At 47.5% G+C, this 19,483-nt stretch overlaps 1 protein-coding gene across 1 annotated transcript in view; it reads left to right on the top strand.

The window, feature by feature from the left end:
• The first annotated feature begins 5,651 nt into the window (after window positions 1-5,651).
• znf296 (zinc finger protein 296) overlaps window positions 5,652-19,483 on the top strand; it is a 41,465-nt gene continuing 27,633 nt past the window's right edge. Inside the window, exon 1 of the mRNA XM_048522581.2 lies at window positions 5,652-5,889. Within this exon, the coding sequence (XP_048378538.1) occupies window positions 5,838-5,889 (52 nt within the window). The 5' untranslated portion in view covers window positions 5,652-5,837. The remainder of the gene's footprint in view (window positions 5,890-19,483) is intronic.

Raw genomic sequence — 19,483 nt, 5'->3', positions numbered from 1 at the left:
TGTCCATGCTGACCGGTTATCCTAAACTGACCTAGTCCTAGTTACCAGCATTTGGCCCATATGCCTCTAACCCCTTCCTAGTCATGTACCCATCTAGATGCCTTTTAAATGCTGTAACTGCAGCCTCCACCACTTTCTCTGGCAGCTCGTTCCATACACGCACCACCCTCCGTGTGAAATAGGTCCCCTTTAAATCTTTCCCCTCCCACCTTAAACCTATGCCCCTCTAGTTTTGGACTCCCCTACCTTGGGAAAAAGACCTTGGCTATTCACCCTATTCTTGGAATTCTCTATTCTAGTGGGTTATGGAGGCACATTCATTGGGTATGTTCAAAACAGAAATTGAGAGACATCTAGATATTATAAGTATCGAGGGATATGGGGATAGTGTGGCAAAATGGCGTTTTAGTAGATCACAACAATCTCGTTGAAGGGCAGAATGGGGTTGATGGGCAGAGTGATCTTCTCCTGCTCCTACTATGTACGTTCTTATCAATAAATGTTGCAATTGCTAAAGCTTTCCCCTTCTATTGTATTCCAGCAGTTCCTAGCCGTACATGTCATTCTGCCTCCAGTTAGTTATAATTATATGTAAAGTCATTTGCAAAAGAGTGTGATACAAGAAAATTTTTTTTTACTTGGGGATAGAGAGGGTGGAGAGCAGGTTCATAGTTCCTTGAAGCTGGAGTCGCAGGTAGACAGGATAGTGAAGAAGGCACATGGTCTACTTGCCCTTGTTGGTCAGTGCATTGAGTACAGGAGTTGGGAGGTCATGTTGCGTCTGTACAGGGCACTGGTTAGGCCACTTTTGGAACTCTCTGTGCAACTCTGGTGTCCCAGCTACAGGATGGATATTGTGAAACTTGAAAGGGTGCAGAAAAGATTGACAAGGATGTTGCCAGGGTTGGAGGGTTTGAGCGACAGGGAGAGGCTGAATAGGCTGGGCCTATTTTCACTGGAGTGTGGGAAGCTGAGGCAGACCTTAGAGAGGTTTATAAATTCAGGAGGGGCTTGGATAGGATAAATTGACTAATGAGTTGGACTGAAGGGTCTGTTTCCATGCTATACATTTCTATGACTTTACAGTTTGTAAATGTCCTTCAGGGAAGAAATCTGCCATCTTTGTCAGATTACATGTGACTCCAGACTGACAGCAAGGTGGTGCTCTGTCTGAAATGGCTCTAGTGAGTCATTCACAACCTGCATTGATACATTTCAGCATAGTACATTCTCCTCAACAACAATAATGCTAACCTTAGCATGAGCAAGCCCATTTTAAAAGAAATTTTTCACCTGCCGCTGAGCATTATCTCCCTTTTGCTTCAATCAATTGTTCTCAGTTTCAAACTCAGATCCGTCAGGAGGGGTGATCTGACCTGGACAGGATTCAGTGGAGATTCATTACAAAAGCACAACGCTGGGGCTTAAAGGTTGAATTTACAAGGGCACCAGATATGGCCAAGTATTCTGGACTCTGATTCCTTTGAGCACAGAACAGCACGACATGATCTCACTGAGATGGTGAAGGTATCGATGGAGAAACACTATTTTCAATGGTATGATGATTGAAATCTGGGGAGTGATTGATAATTATATTAAGGGTACCCAGAACCAGGGGGAGGAAATTAAATTAAGATAAACAATAGCCATGATCTGGTTGTACAACAGAACAGACATAAAGGACTGAATGGCCTCTCTTGTTTCTACCCTGTGTTGTCCCTCACTCTTAACATTCTCCATGCTTTCTCTTTTTTCTCTTTTTCAATCCCCCTGCAGTTCCATGAGACCTGGCTAATTCTAAGTCAATCTTCCATTGTGTTTAGGACAGTCCGTTCCCTTTGTAAAGGAAATGTCCCCAATTAATCAGGAAGGAGGCCCTGTTCTCTGTCACAATGCTGCGACAATGGTGGGAGCATCCTGGTACAAGTGTCCTCATTGAGACAGCTTGTGATCTCCCAGGCCTTCTCTGTGTTTATACAATTAAACCTGGCATAAGGAGCCAAGAATAGTGTTTACTAGTTGGAAGTTAATTGTATGCATTTCATGGGACAGTTTGCAGAACAAGCTTTGCTGACTATTAATCAAGTGGCCAGTGAATTTTGACAGTTTGGCTGCCTCTTTGATTCAGGATGTTAAACTAACTGCATAGGTGAGCAGGCATAAATGCAGTTAGAATGAGGAAGCCACTTGGCACTTCTTTCCCTGCTTCCCCCCACCCCATGACTCTTTCCTGTTCTCCTCCTCGCCTCTTTTACACTCCCTACAACTCGCGCATCCTTCGTTCTTGTTTTTTCTCTCTATCCTCTCCTCTTTCCTCTCTCCTTCCCTCTCTTTCCTCTCCTGTTCTGCCCAGTCTCACTTCACCTCTTGCTATTTTCTCTGCTACCCCCTTTCTACGATCTCCTCCTCCTTGCCGTCTCTCTTTATTTCGTCTTCTTTCCTTCTCTGTCTTTCTTCTCTCTCTCCCCTCATTCCTTCCTCTCTCTCTAATTCTTTCTTGTTCTCTCTTCCTGCTCTGTCTCTCCTCCTCCCTGTTTCTCTAATCCTTATTCATTATATCTCTCGCCTCTCCTTCATCTCTCTGTCTGTCTCCTCTTTATCTGTCTATCCCCTCTCCTCTTATCTCCCTCTCCCTCTCTCCCCATCATTCCTTCTCTCTTAACTCCTTTCTGTCTGTCCATCGCTCTTACACTTTCTCGCTCTCCCTCTTTCCATTTGGTGACTTTCCTCACTTTCTTCTCCAATTTTGCTCTTCTTACTTCTCTTTCCCTCTCTCTCTGCCTTTCTCCCTCTCTCTCTCTCTGTTTTTCCCTCTCTCTGCCTTTCCCCCTCTCTCTCTCTGTGTTTTTCCTTCTCTCTCTCTGCCTTTCTCCCTCTCTCTCTCTGTGTTTTTCCTTCTCTCTCTCTGCCTTTCCCCCTCTCTCTCTCTGTTTTTCCCTCTCTCTGCCTTTCTCCCTCTCTCTCTCTGTGTTTTTCCCTCTCTCTCTCTGCCTTTCTCCCTCTCTCTCTCTGTTTTTCCCTCTCTCTGCCTTTCTCCCTCTCTCTCTGTTTTTCCCTCTCTCTCTGCCTTTCTCCCTCTCTCTCTCTGTTTTTCCCTCTCTCTCTCTGCCTTTCTCCCTCTCTCTGTTTTTCCCTCTCTCTCTCTGCCTTTCCCCCTCTCTCTCTGTGTTTCTCCCTCTCTCTCTCTGCCTTTCCCCCTCTCTCTCCGTGTTTTTCCCTTTCTCTCTCTGCCTTTCTCCCTCTCTCTCTCTGTTTTTCCCTCTCTCTGCCTTTCCCCCTCTCTCTCTGTGTTTTTCCCTCTCTCTCTCTGCCTTTCTCCCTCTCTCTCTCTGCCTTCCCCCCCACTCTCTCTCTGCCTTTTCTCCTTAGTCATTCCCCCTTTCTCTGCATCCCCCTTCCCCCCATCCCCGTCTACTCTTCTCCTTGCTCCTCTCTCGCTCATTCACTTTTTCCTTCTTCCTTACTATTTCTATTTATGCTCCCCTACACCCCTCATTCTGTCTTCCTCTCAAATTTTCTATTTCTATCCTGTTTGCTCTTTCTCCATTTATCCCCTCCTCCCTCTATATTGCTTTTCTTCTCTATCTTTCCTTTCCCACTTCCCCTCCATCTAACCCTCTCTACCTCCAACCCTAACCCTCCCTCTGCCACTCACATCCATCCATTTTACACGCCCTCTCTTTGTAAAACAAACTATTGTGGACACTAGAAATCTGAAACAAAAAAAGTGCTGGAAAAACTCAGGTCTGGCAGCATCTGTGCAGAAAGAGAAACCCTTCTTTGTAACTGAAGGAGATTAGGGGGTTGGAAAATGATGGTATTTATGCTGTTGATAAAGGGGAGTAAGGGACAAGCAAATAGGACACATGGTGATGGCACTAACTGTAAATTGACAATGGCTATAGAGGAGAGATAGTGATGAAGAGTAGGTGTTAATAGCAGAAAATAGGTCAGCTCTGCTGAGAATAAACCCATACAATTAAGACAAGGGATGGGGAGAACCAGGTGTAATTAAAATGGAGAATAGGGTTCATGGGCAGAAGTTGCTGAACACAATACCGAGTTTCACATCTAAACCAAACTGAAACACTGTCCCCCCAACTTGCATTGGGCTCTGCTCAAATACAGCAGGAGGCCTAATGCACAGAAGAGCAAATGGTGCATTTAAATCAGAAGTGACTGGAAGATGCGGGTTGGGGAAGGTTGATGTTGGGGGAAAGAGATGTTGGGAGTAATGGAGGTGTGGACCAGCATGTCTTGGAGGGAATGGTCCCTGTGCAATACTGACAGTGGAGGGGAGGGGAAGATATGTCTGGTGGTACCATCCTGTTAGAGGTGATGGAAATGGAGGATGATCCTTTGAATGCAGGAGGAGGTGGTGGGGTGGCTTTGAGGACAATGAATTATTCTGGAAGAGGTGAGATGTGGGAACAAGTTAAAGGAGATGATGGGAACAGATGCAGGAAATAGGTCTGGCAGCTGACTTTCTCCCTCCTTCCCCCACTCTCTGTCCTTCACTCCTTCTCGAATATTCTTCATTCAGTCTCTACCTCTCTCTCTCCCTGTCCACACCCCAACTCCCTCTCTTTTTATTCTTCTCAATCCTTTCTGCCTTTACCTGCCTCCCACTTGTATCCCTTGTCTCAGCTTCTCTCTATCCTTCTCTCCATCTCACCACCCTACCGCCACCTCAATCTCACTATCCCTTCCTCTATCCCTTCCTCCGCTCTATCCCTCCATCCCTCCCTCTTTATCCCTCCCTCTCTAACCCTTTCTCTCTGAGCGTCTCTTTATCCTTCTCCCCATCTGTCCCTCTCCTTATACCACCCTCCCTTTCTCTCTATTTCACCCTCTCTATTTCTCCCTCCCTTTATCCCTTCTTCTATCTTTCCCTGTCTCTCTATCAATCCCTCTCCCTCCTTTTTTCTACCCTCCCTCCCTCTCTCTCTAGCGCTCCCACTCTCTATCCCTCCCCACTCTCTCTATCCCTCTCTTCATCACACCTCCGATCCCTCCTCTCTCTATCCCTCCCTTTATATCCCTCCCTCTCTCTCATTTTCCCCAACCCTCTTTATCCTATTCTCCCTCTCTCTCCCTATCCCTCCCTCCATTTCCTTGATCTCTCCCTCCCTATCTATCTATTCCGCCCTCTCCCTCTCCTTATATCTCCGTTCCTCTCCCTTTTTCTATCCCTCCCCCTCCCTCTCCCTCCAACACCCCTCTCCCTGATTTCTCCCTCCCTCTCCCTCACTCTATCCCTCCCCCCTTCCTCTCCCTCCCTCCCTCCCCCTGATTTCTTCCTCCCTCTCTATCCCTCCCTCCCTCTCCCTTTCTCTATCCCTCCCGCTCCCCCTCTATCCGCCCCTCCACCTCTATCCTCCCTCCCTTCTTCCCTATCTCTCCCTCCTCTCTCTACCCCACCCTCCCTCTTTCTGTCTATCCCTCCCTCCCTCTCTCTAGCCCCCTCTCACTCTATCCTCCCCTCTCTCTATGACTCCCTCTCTCTCTACCCCACTCGCCCTCCCTCCCTCTCTCTATCCCTCCCTCTCTCTATCCCTCCCTCTCTCTCTCTCTCTCCCCACCCTCCTCCCCTCCCTCCCTCTCTATCCCTCCCTCCCTCTCTCTCTCTGTCTCCTCCCCCGGTCCCAGTCTCTCCGCCTTGAACTTGCTCCTCTCTCTGTCTCTCACTCATCGCCTCGCAGCCCCGGAGCGGCCGATCCCGGCCCCAGAGGCAGGAGAGGGGGCAGGAGCAGCCTGGATCTGAGGGGTTGGGGGTTGGCCTGACAGCAGGATCGGAGCGGTCAGTGGAGGCTTCCCCAGACCCCGGCCCCCGGACCATGTCCCGCCGCAAGCAAGGCAGCAAGCCGCAACACCGCAGCGAACTGAGCCGTGAGTACTGAACCCGGGGAAGGGCGAGAAAGGGGCAAATGGGGGCGAAGGAAGGATCGAAGCGGGGCAACCCAGGGCGGAAAAGGTAGAGTTAAAAAATCTGAGGCAGAAACGAAAGCAAAGAGTGGCGATAAGTGTGGCTGAAAGAAAATAGGCCGATAAACAGGTCTGGAGAGGTGCGTTAACCCTTACAGCACCGCCACCCTGTTTAAAGCACAAGTACAGGCAGGTTGGAGAAGGAGAGTTTTGCTTTTAAGCCTATCTCCCCACCTTGCTTATTTTTTGTTTAATACAGAACCAATGTCTAAGCGGGCTGGGGCATTCAAGCCCTGAAGGTTTGAAAGAGAGAGAGAGAGAGGACATTTGCAGCTTACAGAGCACGCATTTTATTTTGAATCCACATTGAGTGTCAGAAGTCAGAGATGAGCTGTCCTCAGTCAAAATGAAAATTAGTGCGGGGTCTCCAAACTGGGTCTCCTGCAATGAGTTACACAAAGCAGACACGCTTGTTCATTACACAAGGAGGAAGTCTCTAGCTTGTGCATCCCCATTCTCTTCCTCTTTGCCCTGTAGTGCTGGGTATTGAAACAGCCTGGTAACGTAGCAGTCCAGCCCATGGGCATAACGCCACCTCCAAGCAGCTAACTTAGGCGCTTTTAGACGCTGGCTACCTCTTTATATGGTGCCCATTCGCCTCGTTACCCTTCCCTGCCCCCAGGTGGCCTTCCCCTTTCCAACCCAAGGTGAGGGTGGTTTGGCCACCCTATTTGCTAAATTGACCACGTTAGAGAAAAGACAAAGCAAAAAAACCTGCAGATGCTGTAATCCAAGGTCGACAAACAGGAGACTGGAAGAGCACGGCAAGCCAGGCAGCATCTGGCGGAAAGGGATAGTAAGAACTGCAGATGCTGGAGTCAGACATAACAAAAGTGCGGAGCTGGAGGAACACAGCAGGTCAGGCTCCTCTGATGCTGCCAGGCCTCCTGAGTTCTTCCAGCGCCGCTCTGTGTTATCTGGAGGAAAAGAGCAGTCAACATTTTGGGTATTACCCTTCCTCAGGACTGGAGAAAGCTAACATCCCAAATGTTGACTGCTGCTTTCCTCCAGATGCTGCCTGGCTTGCTGTGTTCTTCCAGGCTCCTGTTTGTCTAAAGTGACCATAGTGCCCAGGGATAATAGGTGGATTAGTCGTGGGAAATGTGGGGCTATAGGGATGGGGTCTGTGTGGGATGCTCTTTGGAGGGTCGGTGTGGACTTGATGGACCGAATGGCTTGCTTCCACAACTGTAGGGATTCTGTTCTACACTATTCTAACCACATGTGCCAACTTGCAAACACCCCATTTCTCCTTTCATCAGATGATGCTAGGGTAATACCTGCACCTCGGTCCACTGCTCCTCACCTCTCCCTTCCTCTTTCCTTAACTGCATAATTGGCGGCCATACCTTCAGTCACCTGAGTCCCAGCCTCTGGGATTCCCTCTCTAAAGTCTCTCCAGCCCTTCTGTCTCCCTTTAAGATGACCCGTCAAACCTGTTCTAATGTCCAGCCAATTGAAATTTATCTAGATGTCTTCTAAATATGTCAAGGTTTTTCTTATCAAAGAACATTTGACACCGAGCCATATTAAAAGATAGAAGGTCAGATGAAAGGAGGTTGTTCTTAAAAAGCATCTTACAGGAAGACCAAGAGAGACATGGAGACTCCTGTCTGGGGTTGCAGAAGAGACCAGATTGGGAGGAGCAGAGAGGATTGCAGGGCTGGAGGAGTTTATGGGAAAAGGGAATGGGGGGGAGAGGTGGAGGGAAGGCCATGGAGGGATTTGTGTGACCTTGTTTCAAATTGTGTTGGTTTACATTCCTGCATGGCACCCTGGGATGTGTTTGTAAATGCCGTGTGAAAGGTGCTGCAGAAATGCAAGTTGTTGTTGATGTGACCTCTGGCCAAGGGGAGTTTTGACAAGAAGGAGCCTGTGATGCATTACATAATTAGGCACTCCTTTCTGACAGAATAGCCGAGGCCTGTTAGTCTCCAGCTGAGAGGATTCTCAATGGGTTCAAGGTGGAGTCATTACAAGTTCAAACAGCAGCATGGCCCATTGTGACAGTTGACCTACAAGATTAGAATACCACATGACCAACACTGGATATTTACCTCAGATTCAATTCACAGCCTTTAAACTGAAGTTCGTTTTTAAAATGGGGTTGGGGGGCAGGGGGGTTGGTTAGCGATGCTGGGGGCAGGGTGGTAAAACCATTTAATTAGGTAGAAGGTGCACCATTGGTGTGTTTACAGGGTGAACAAAAGAAGAGGGTGAATGCCTATTGTTAACTGGTCCTGGTCCAGTACTGAGCCTGGATATTAGACACGAGAGGCTTTCAGGAGGAGCTAGTCATTGAGACATGCCCCGACCAGGTACCTTGATAAACCTCTTACTCATCTAGTTCCTGACCTGAGGGGAGAGAGACATCTTAATTACTTTCTGCTACCTATGCTGTTTTCAGTGCACTGGGAACCTTGTGTTGTTTAATAAAACCCTCTGAAATAAATTGAACAATGACAGTTGTGGCTGATCAGGTAGGGCTGTTGCCTCTGACTCAGAAGGTTCAGGTCCCACTCCAGAGGACCTGAGCCTACAATCCAGTCTGGCATTGTGCTAGTGTCAGCACTGTGGGATTGCCACACTCCCTGAGATGTTGCCAGCTCGAAGCGCAATGTTAAAACTGAGGGGCCTTTTGAGTGGGGTGTGCTGGATCCCTATGGCCATTCTTTTGATGGAGAGCAGGGGACCTCTGTTCTGGGGCTGATATGTATTACTGAATCTGGTCAGCGTCACATAATGTTTGTGGGATCTTGCTATGTGGAAATTGGCTGCCATGTTTCCCACATTACAACAGTGATGATACTTTTTTTGGCTGTAAAATGTTCAGCATGGGAGGGGCATGGCATCCTGCGGTCATGGAAGATGCTATGGAAATTCACACCTGACTTACTCTCCAGTTGGACTCTGTATAAATGGCTTCATGCTATATAGGTTACGTGAAACGAACAAACATGCGTATTTAAGCATCTACACTGTGATCAATCCATTTAGCTTTGATCTTGGCCAGTGGAGGAGGGATTGAGCAATCAGATAGCGAGGGGAATTTGCCCCAGTTGTTCACTTGCCCCTTCAGAATGCCTTCCTAGTCTCGCACATCTTCTGGCCTCCCATCTCAATCAGTTTGAGTATTGATGATTGTTGAGTGTAGAAGGGGTGAGCATGATCAGGGTCTGGTTGATCGTGGGTCCAACAGATTATGGATACCCCCAGCCTCACTAACAATATCTTCAATCATTGTTCTGTGGAATTTGATGGACCCCAATCTACTATTTTCACTTGGATTTCAGTGGGGACAGTCAGAAAGTTTTGTGCTTTTAGTCACGAATGAACTAACACGCACACAGAATTCCTACCCTTCACCAAAACCCCAGGACACCAAGTTGTGTTTGGAGAAGAGGATGGTCACGTACACAATGAGCTGCCAGAGGAAGTGGTGGAGGCTGGTACAATTACAACATTTAAAAGGCATCTGGATGGGGACATGACTAGGAAGGGTTTGGAGGGATATGGGCCAAATGTTGACAAATGGGACCAGATTAATTTAGGATATCTGGTCGGCATGAACGAGTTGGACTGAAGGGTCTGTTTCCATGCTGTACATCTCTGTCCTTCACCAATTCTAGCCTCTTCAACACTGCGAGTTTCCAACAGTCCACCACTGGCAGAGTTTCCCTGCATGATTCAGTCTAAAATTTTTTGCAAATCCTCTCCAAAAGATTTTCTCTTGACTGCAAGGAGGCCCTTACCTTCACCAAAATCTCCTTGCGCATCTTGGCCTCTGATAATAGGTGTGTGAAGCACCTTGGGATTCTGTTTTAAAGGTTGCTATACCAATGCAAGTTATTGTTGTTTTCTGATTTTGGGGATGAGTGTCGAGCTGTCCATGGTACTGGGGGCAAATTGAGTGTTGCACTCAACGAGGGCGCTATCACATTTCTAAGGTCTGCTAGATTAAGTGGAGGAAACAATCAGAGTATTTGTCACTTTGCGCGCAGTGATCAAGTCTCTATCAAAGGTCTTCCTGTGACATTGTAACAGAAGAAGCTTATAATTCTGTTGCATGCAACTTCAATTTTTAAAATAATTGCTCCTCATCATCTAAACCCCTCTGTAAGCGCCATCCCTCCCCCGAACCATTTGCTGCCACTCCCCTGTTGCCAAACATCGCTTAAATGCGGAGCCAGGCAGCTGTAGCGTGGCCTGAATCCGCTGGGACTTTGTGTAAGATTGGCCTGAAGCAATTCACCTGATACCCTCCCAGTGAGCTGCCGCCTAGACTCCCTTCCCCAGTGACCCAGACAAGGTCTGTCAAGCTCCACTGCTTCTTAGGAACATAACAGGAGCGGGAGCAGGTCCTAGGCCCAGTCCGTCATTCAACAAGATCATTGAGCACTCTGGTCCCATTTTCCCCATGCTATCCCTTAAATCTCCAAATATCAATCTGTCTTTGTACTGAATGTACTTGATACCTGACCATCTGCAGCCCTAGGGGTACAGGGTCTCAAGATTTGCAACTTTTCTTTAATTTATTCATTCATGGCACGTGGGCATTGTTACCCGCTCCTATTTGCCCGTGAACTGAGTGGCTCGCTCAGCCATTTGGGCAGGTAGGAGTCAACTGTGTTTCTGTGGGTCTGGAGTTCCATGTGGTCCAGACCACCAGACCCAGGATGGCAGGTTCCCTTTCTTGGAAGGAATAACTGTAAAATGTCATTGTCAAATAATGATAGTTTCATGGTTAGTGTGACAGAACCAGGTGCTCCAATCTCCTCCCACAGTCCGAAGATGTGCAGGTTAGGGTGGTTTGGCTGTGGGAAATTACTCCATAGTGTCCAGGGATGTGCAGGTTAGCCGTGGAAGATGTGGGATTGAAGGGATAGGATAAGGGCAGAGCTCTGGGTGGGATGCTGTTCGCAGGGTTGGTGGTGACTTGATGAGCCAAATGGCCTGCTTCCATGCTGTAGGGATTCAGTGAAAAATCCAGATTTATTAATTGAATTTAAATTCCACCAGCTGCCGCAATAGGATTCGAAGCATTGACCAGGCCTTACTGGATCACTGCCCCAGTGATGCTGCCACTATCTCCCCACTGAAGAAAGCTTTCCACATCTAATGCTAAATGGCCAACACCTTATCCTGAGACTGGGATGCTTGCTCTCCATTCTATTTCTAGAAAAAAACATTACTCGGCATCTACCTGGTTGAGCCCATTAAGAATCTTATACATCTGTGCAGTTTTCATTGCAGAATGTGTTGGAATCCAGGTCTGTAGATATCTCAATATAAAGCAACTTTTTATGGAATCATAGTTCACTGAAAGAGACCATTCAGCACATCATGCCTGTACCAGCTTCTTGGCAGAGCTATCTAGTTATTTTCACTCCACTGCTTGTGCTCCCATTACCCTGCAATTACTTTCCAACCCTTTTCAAGAGTTTATCCCATTTCCTTTCAAACCTTACCTTCAAATCTACTTCCATTGCCCCTTCAGGCAGTGCATTCCAGATGATGACAACTTGCAGAGTAATCAAAAGTAAGCCTCCCTTCCCTCTCTCATTTTCTATCCAATTGTAAATCTGTGTCCCCTGTGCATTCCCCCCGCCGGCCCCGTACACACAACGGTTGCTGAGCCTCCTGCCAACGGAAACAGTTTCTCCATATTTACTCTAGCAAAAATCCCTTCATCCTTTTGAACACCTTCATGAAATCATGTCTTTATTATCCCTACGCTGGGGAGAACAATTCCAACTTCTCCAGTACCTCCACCTCACTGAGATCCCTCATCCTTGGTCCAATTCTACCCTCTCTCCTTAGTACCGTCTCCAAGGACCTGACATCTTTCTCAGTGTGTGGGGCCCGGAATTGCACAGTGAGTCCTTGTTAACCAATGTTTTTAAAGGCTTAGCATAGCTTTCTTGCTTTTGTAATGTGGGCTGTAAATCACAGGATCCTGTACGCATGCCCTAACAGCCTTCCTTCTCAACATGTCATTCCTACTGGTGGCCAGTATATTACGAGGGTGTAATGGAGAGGTAGCAGGGAGGGTGTGACTATGCTTACCCCACAATATCATGCCGTTGCAAACATGTTTGTGGTCCTGTCTGTAGTCACCCTTGAAGAATGATCATTGCCAGGAGGAATGGAGGCTGCTCATTTAACTGGACCTCAATACCATCCTAACTATGAGATTCGGAATCACAGCCAGAGGCTGTTCAGCCCAATGTGTCTGCCCCTGGGCTCGGCTAATGACCAGGGGATCTGGCACCTCTCTACACATTGCTGTTTTTCAGATAATCATCTAATTACCTCATAAGAGCCTCTGTGGAACCTGCTTCACTCATACTGTCGGGCAGCCCATCCCAGACCCTAACCACTGCACAGAAAGATTTCTGCTTAGGCTTCTTTTGCTGATCGCTGTAAATCTGTTGTGTCTGATTCTAGATCCCACTGTGAGTGGGAACAGTTTGTCTCTCTCTCTCTCTTTTTCTCTGATCTGCCCAGATCACTCATTTTGAATGTGTGAGTTGTGTGACACTCTTAACTTTTTCACTCCTTCCCTGTAGTTACCTCCTGCTGCTGCCAACCACAGACTTATATGGAACCAACAGTCCAACATCTCCCCTCACACCCCCACCTCCCCCCAGCACACTGTTGCTTGGGATGAGAGACTTCTGGAAAGGAGGGACCTGTGGGATACTAATCAGGTGACCAGTTTGATCCCATTTCCCACCAGAAAAGGCAAGTCAAAACGTAACTTCCAAGAGTCTTCAGGATAGAAAGGGGAGAAGTTGTCTTGAAGAAAAGGAGGGAAATTCTAGAGTAAAACACGAGTAAAACACAAAGTATGATAGTTGCCCCATTCCTGGATCAAAGGAGGGGCTCGTGTTGCTTTCAGAGAGGTGCAGCCTTTCCAATCAGATCTTGAACCCCAAAAACAGAGCACAATGCAGTGTGGAGCTGGAGGAACACAGCAGGCCGGGCAGTATAGAGGAGCAGGAATAATGCAGTGTGGAGCTGGAGGAACACAGCAGGCCGGGCAGTATCAGAGGAGCAGGAATAACACAGTGTGGAGCTGGAGGAACACAGCAGGCCGGGCAGTATCAGAGGAGCAGGAATAACACAGTGTGGAGCTGGAGGAACACAGCAGGCCGGGCAGTATTAGAGGAGCAGGAATAACACAGTGTGGAGCTGGAGGAACACAGCAGGCCGGGCAGTATCAGAGGAACAGGAATAACACAGTGTGGAGCTGGAGGAACACAGCAGGCTGGGCAGTATAGAGGAGCAGGAAAAACACAGTGTGGAGCTGGAGGAACACAGCAGGCTGGGCAGTATAGAGGAGCAGGAATAACACAGTGTGGAGCTGGAGGAGCACAGCAGGCCGGGCAGTATCAGAGGAACAGGAATAACACAGTGTGGAGCTGGAGGAACACAGCAGGCCGGGCAGTATCAGTGGAACAGGAATAACACAGTGTGGAGCTGGAGGAACACAGCAGGCTGGGCAGTATCAGAGGAACAGGAATAACACAGTGTGGAGCTGGAGGAACACAGCAGGCCGGGCAGTATAGAGGACTAGGAATAACACAGTGTGGAGCTGGAGGAACACAGCGGGCCAGGCAGTATAGAGGAGCAGGAATAACACAGTGTGGAGCTGGAGGAACACAGCAGGCCGGGCAGCATAGAGGAGCAGGAATAACACAGTGTGGAGCTGGAGGAACACAGCAGGCCAGCCAGTATAGAGGACTAGGAATAACACAGTGTGGAGCTGGAGGAACACAGCAGGCTGGGCAGTATCAGAGGAACAGGAATAACGCAGTGTGGAGCTGGAGGAACACAGCAGGCCGGGCAGTATAGAGGAGCAGGAATAACACAGTGCGGAGCTGGAGGAACACAGCAGGCCAGGCAGTATAGAGGAGCAGGAATAACACAGTGCGGAGCTAGAGGAACACAGCAGGTTGGGCAGTTACAGAGGAGCAGGAAAGTTGATATTTTGGATCGGGACCTTTCTTCAGAAATCTGATTTCTTGAGATTTCTCAGCATCTGCCTGCAGAACTGTATCATCCAAACAACATTCAGGCCATCCCAATTTGGCCCTGACCGCGACAAACCTCTGCCTACACAACATCCGAAAATGGGTTTTCTCTATAGATCCTCAAGCACACACTCTCAGCAGAATCTTCTGGCGTGACGATTAACCTTACCACAGCTCAGAGCCTCCCCCTCCCAGACCTGCAAAGGATCTCTTCTGTTTTTAATTCTGCCCAGGATCATTTCTGAAGAAGGGTCCCGACCAGAAATGTCAGCTTTCCTGCCCCTCTGATGCTGCCTGGCCTACTGTGTTCATCCAACTCCACACTGTGTTGTCTCTGACTCCAGCATCTGCATTTCTTCCTATCCCAAAAACAGGAGTTGCTGGAAAAGCTCAGCAGGTCTAGCAGTGAATTAAAGAATCAGAGTTAATGTTTCGGGTCCAGTGACCCTTCCTCAGAACTGGACTGAGGCCCTCGTCTGCTTTGTATGAGCAGGTGTCAAAAACATCCCACTTCCACTATCTGGAAGGAGAGCAGAGGAACATCCTTCCCAGTCTCCAGGGACCGATACGCCTCTCCAAGCAAACGTTACTTGAAGTGAACAGAATATGCAGCTATTTATTTATATATTGTTTGTGGATCTTCCTGCAAATAAATCGTCCACATCTTTTGTTTCCGAAATAAGTCAGCGTTGCACAATGCAACAACCTGAGAATGTGAAGGTGCTATGCAAATGCCAGTCTCTTTTCAAATGCACCATTGGAGTTCTGAATTGAATTTGACAGCTCAACTAGTGAAATAGTGACTAGTTTATATCTCAAAGTCTGTCTTTGTCAGTTTGGAAAATATTGATTGCAACTTTGGTCAGATTATGAGCTCCTGTTTTGTGTGACAGTGTGTGCTGTGAGGAGGAAGTGTGCTCCAGTCACCCCTTACCAGTCATCATGGCTGGCCATGGCTCAGTGGTCACTGTGACTTGCCTCTGAGTCAGAAGGTTGTGGGTTCAAGTACCACTCTAGAGAATTGAGTCCAATGTTTAGGCTGATGCTGCACTGTTAGAAGTACCACCTTTTTGAAAGAGACATTGGGCCTCACAAATAGAGAGAGGGGGACAATTATTCCTCAGCACTGTTTCAAAGAAAAGAGGAATAATCCCTGGTGTTCTGGTTAATATTTCTCCTTCAATCAGCATCACTAAAAACAGATTATCTGGTCATTCTCATCTTCCTTTCTGTGGACAAACTGGCTACTCTATTTCCTGCCTTGTAACACAGTCCACAGTTCAAAACCATAGAATCCCGACAGCGGGGAAGCAGGCCCTTTGGCCCAACGAGTCCACACCAACCCACCCCCTATAAAGCACCTAATCTACAAATCCTTGAACACTAATGGCAATTCCCCATGGCCAATCCACCCTGGCCTGCACATCTTTAGACTGGGGGAAGAAACCGGAACACCCGGAGGAAACTCACGCAGATTCAGGGAGAATGTGCAAACCCCACACAGACAGTCGCCCGAGGGTGGAATTGAACCTGGGTCCCTGGTGCTGTGAGTCAGCAGCGCGAACCACTGAGCCACCGTGCTGCTGTTACTTTGTTATTTGCATTTGAGATGTCCTGAGGTTGTGATGTCAGCTGCGATGAATGCAGGTTGGACAGGACAAAGACAAAAATGAACAGATAATGATTTAAAGTGGATTTGCAAATGAAGTAAAGATGATATGAAAAAGATCTTTTACACATGGCAAGTAGTTGGAGTATGAAATGCATCGCTTGGAAGCACAATTGTTCAGTTGAGAGCGTTGGATGATTTTTAAGATAGAAAGGGCAGGGGGAGAAAAACAGGAGATTGGTACTAAGTAATGATGCTCATTTGAAGGACCAGTGCAGTACGATAGGCTGAATGGCCTCTTCTTGTAAGATTTCTGTGATTCTGTGAAAGTAGGATTTCGTGAAACAACTTTGATGTCTTGGGAACGTATAATGCACTGAAGGCGTAAGCGGATATACATCAGGGAGAAAGTGATAGTGGGTTAAGTCAACTGATTGGATGAAGTGGTGGGAGAGGCTTGCATGAAGCAGAGACCAGATGGGCCAAAAGGCCTGTCTCTATGTCATTAATTCTAGGTGCAATTTCAACCACACCTGGATCCAGAAAAACCATCATAGAACCATTATTGCACAGAAGGAGTTCAGCCATAGAATCCTAGAGCTGTACAGCATGGTAAAGACCCTTTGGTCCAACTCATCTATGCTAACCAGATATCCTAAACTAACCTAGTTCCATGTGCCAGCATTTGGCCCATATCCCTGTAAACCCTTCCTATTCATGTCCCCATCCAGATGCCTTTTAAATGTAATTGTGCCAGTCTCCACCACTTCCCCTGGCAGCTCATTCCATACACACACCACCTCTGCTGGTTCTCTGTCATTGGCTGGACCACCATTTCTGGCCAATAGCTAATTGCCTCTTCATCTGAGTGGCTTGGGCCGTTTCAGAGGGCGGCCGAAAGTCACCCACCTTGCTGTCGGTCTGGAGTTACATGTGGCCCAGAGCAACTAAGGCCAGCAGATTTCACTCCCTGAAGGGCATTAGTGAACCAGTTGGATTTTTAAGACAATTAACAGTCACTACATGATTGCCATAGAACATAGAAAAGTACAGCGCAGTACAGGCCCTTCAGCCCACGATGTTGTGCCGTGGGATAATCCTAATCCAAAAATAAAATAACCTAACCTACATTCCCCTCAATTCACTGCTGTCCATGTGCATGTTCAACAGTTGCTTAAATGTCACTAATGACTCCACTTCCACGACTACCACTGGTAAACTATTCCATGCGCTCACAACTCTCTGGGTGAAGAACCTCCGTCTGATGTCTCCTCTGTACCTTCCTCCTAACACCTTAAAACTATGACGCCTCGTAGATGTCAATCCTGCCCTGGGGAAAAGTCTCTGGCTATCGACTCTGTCCATGCCTCTCATTACCGTGTACACCTCGATCAGGTCACGTCTCTTCCTCCTTCTCTCCAGAGAGAAAAGTCCGAGCTCAGTCAACCTCTCCTCGTAAGACACGCCCTCCAGTCCAGGCAGCATCCTGGTAAACCTCCTTTGCACCCTCTCCAAAGCCTCCACATCTTTCCTATAATGGGCGATGAGAGCTGGACACAATATTCTAAGTGTGGTCTCACCAGGGTTTTGTAGAGCTGCAGCGTAACCTCGCGGCTCTTAAAACTCGATCCCCCGAATTAGATTAGATATTTCTAGAATTCAGATTTCACCATCTGCCAAGATGGGATTTAAATCCATCAATCTCCAAAGTGTCAGCCTGGATTACTTGCCCAGTAACATTATCACGACACTGCTGCACGCCTTCCCCCATCCCACCCCCCACAACTTCTATAACCCTCATAGGCCCCGCTATGTCTTAACATATTTTACATGTATGTTACATTGTCTTTGTGCAGTGAATTATTGGGAACAGCTTCTCTTTGTCTGCCAGGGAGAGGTGATGGCATGGTGTTAGGTTCTAGTAATCCAGATGGCCCCTAGCTATTGCTCTGGGGAAATGGGTTCAAATCCCACGACAGCTGGTGGAATTTAAATTGAATTAATGGTTCTGGAATAGAAATCTAATCCGATGTGATAGTGACCATCATCAATTGATGTAAATGCCCACCTGGTTCACTCGTGTCTTTTAGGGAAGGAATTCTGCTGCCCTTACCTGGTCTGGCCCCTGTGATAATCAGGGACCGAGAGCCTCCCTTGACAGGGCTGACTAAAGAGGACAGGTAGAGGTCAAAGTCTCTGTCTGTTAAGCTGTGGGAAGGAAGTGTACTACTAGGTGTACAGTTACGTTTATCTTGTCATGTTGTCACAGTGCATGGCGGTTTCCACCCTTCGGTTTACAATCCTAACAAATGCAAAGCATTCTACCTTATGCAAATGTATCATCTTGTTTTCAAATCCACATTTGGCATACCCATTTGGCATTTGTAGCTCCTTGCATTTAGTTGTTCCTTCATTTGCCTGCACCCTAAACCCTAGAATTTTCTCCCAAAAATCTCTCCATCTCCTCTGTAAGACACTCCTTAAAACCTCGATGTTTCGAGCTGGGATTTCTGAAGAGGGGCCCCGACCTGAGACGTCAGCTTCCCTGCTCCTCTGATGCTTCTTGTCCTGCTGTGTTCCTCCAGCTCCACACTGAGTTATCTCAGACTCCAGCATCAGCAGTTCTTGCTATTTCCTTAAAGCCCTGACAGGTTTCAAGGGGAAGGTGATGGCCTAGGGGTGTTGTCGCTGGACCGTTAATCCAGCGACCCAGATAATGTTCCGGGGACCCGGGTTAGAATCCTGCGGTGGGATTTGGATTTAATGAAAATATCTGGAATTGAGAATCTAAAATTGACCATGCGTCCATTGTCAATTTTCGAAAACACGTCCCATTGGTTCACTAGTGACCTTTAGGGAAGGAAACTGCCATCCTTACCTGGTCTGGCCTACATGTGACTCCAGACCCACAGCAATGTGGTTGACGCTTAACTGCCCTCTGGACTATTAGTGATGGGCAATACATGCTGCCTGGCCAGTGATGCCCTCATCCTGTGAATGAATATGTAAAAACACAGTCACCAGTTCTTGAGTGTCAAATCCTATTTGATAACAAGGTTGTGAAGTACTTTAAGATGGTTTACGAGGTTAAAGGCGCTACATGAATACAAGTAGTTGCTTTTGTTGCTGAGTCTTCTTGATTAGCCCAAGAAAGGCCACAGAAGGACCAAAAGGAGGGACAAAAATTCTCAATATGGAAGCAAAACGTCAAGATGCCAAGGGGGAAATCCAGTAAACACGAGGTCAATGAAGGAGTGGGTTACAGAGGAGACTAAAACGTTGAGTTAATGATCTCCGAGAACCAGGAGGATAATGTAGATGTTGCTTCAGATGGTTATGCTTGAACAGGGCAAGAACTCAAAGGTGGGGAAGTTGGAGTGAGACTAGGGTAAGCTCGGAGGACAAATCGCAGGCCCAGATTGTGTGCGGAAAGATCAAATACAGATTCTGGGTATTCTTAAAACAAAAATGCGTTTGTGGCGAAGCTATAGATTTGATGCTGAAATTTCATTTTCAGACGATGAGATAAAGCTGGGTATTGGAGAGGCAGTGATGTGGTAGTAATGTCACTGAACTAGTAATCTAGGAGCCTCAGCTAGTGCTGTGGGGACAAAGGTCCACTATGGTAGCTGGTGGAATTTGAATCCAATTAATTAATAAAACCCTGGAGCTGGAAGCTAGTCTTGGTAAATAGTGACCATGACAACTATCATCATGAAACCAGTCAGTTCAAGGGCAATTAGGGGTGGCAGCAAATGGTCTCCCTAGTAACGCCCACGTCCTGTGAGAAAATTAAAAAAGGGGAGAAAATGACCAGAGATAGTGGGAACTGCTGATGCTGGAGTCTGAGATA

Source organism: Stegostoma tigrinum, chromosome 39 (genome assembly GCF_030684315.1).
Source record: "Stegostoma tigrinum isolate sSteTig4 chromosome 39, sSteTig4.hap1, whole genome shotgun sequence".
Lineage (NCBI taxonomy): Eukaryota > Metazoa > Chordata > Chondrichthyes > Orectolobiformes > Stegostomatidae > Stegostoma > Stegostoma tigrinum.
Note: the sequence above shows the minus strand (reverse complement) of the source record. Positions and strands in the feature narration are given on the sequence as shown.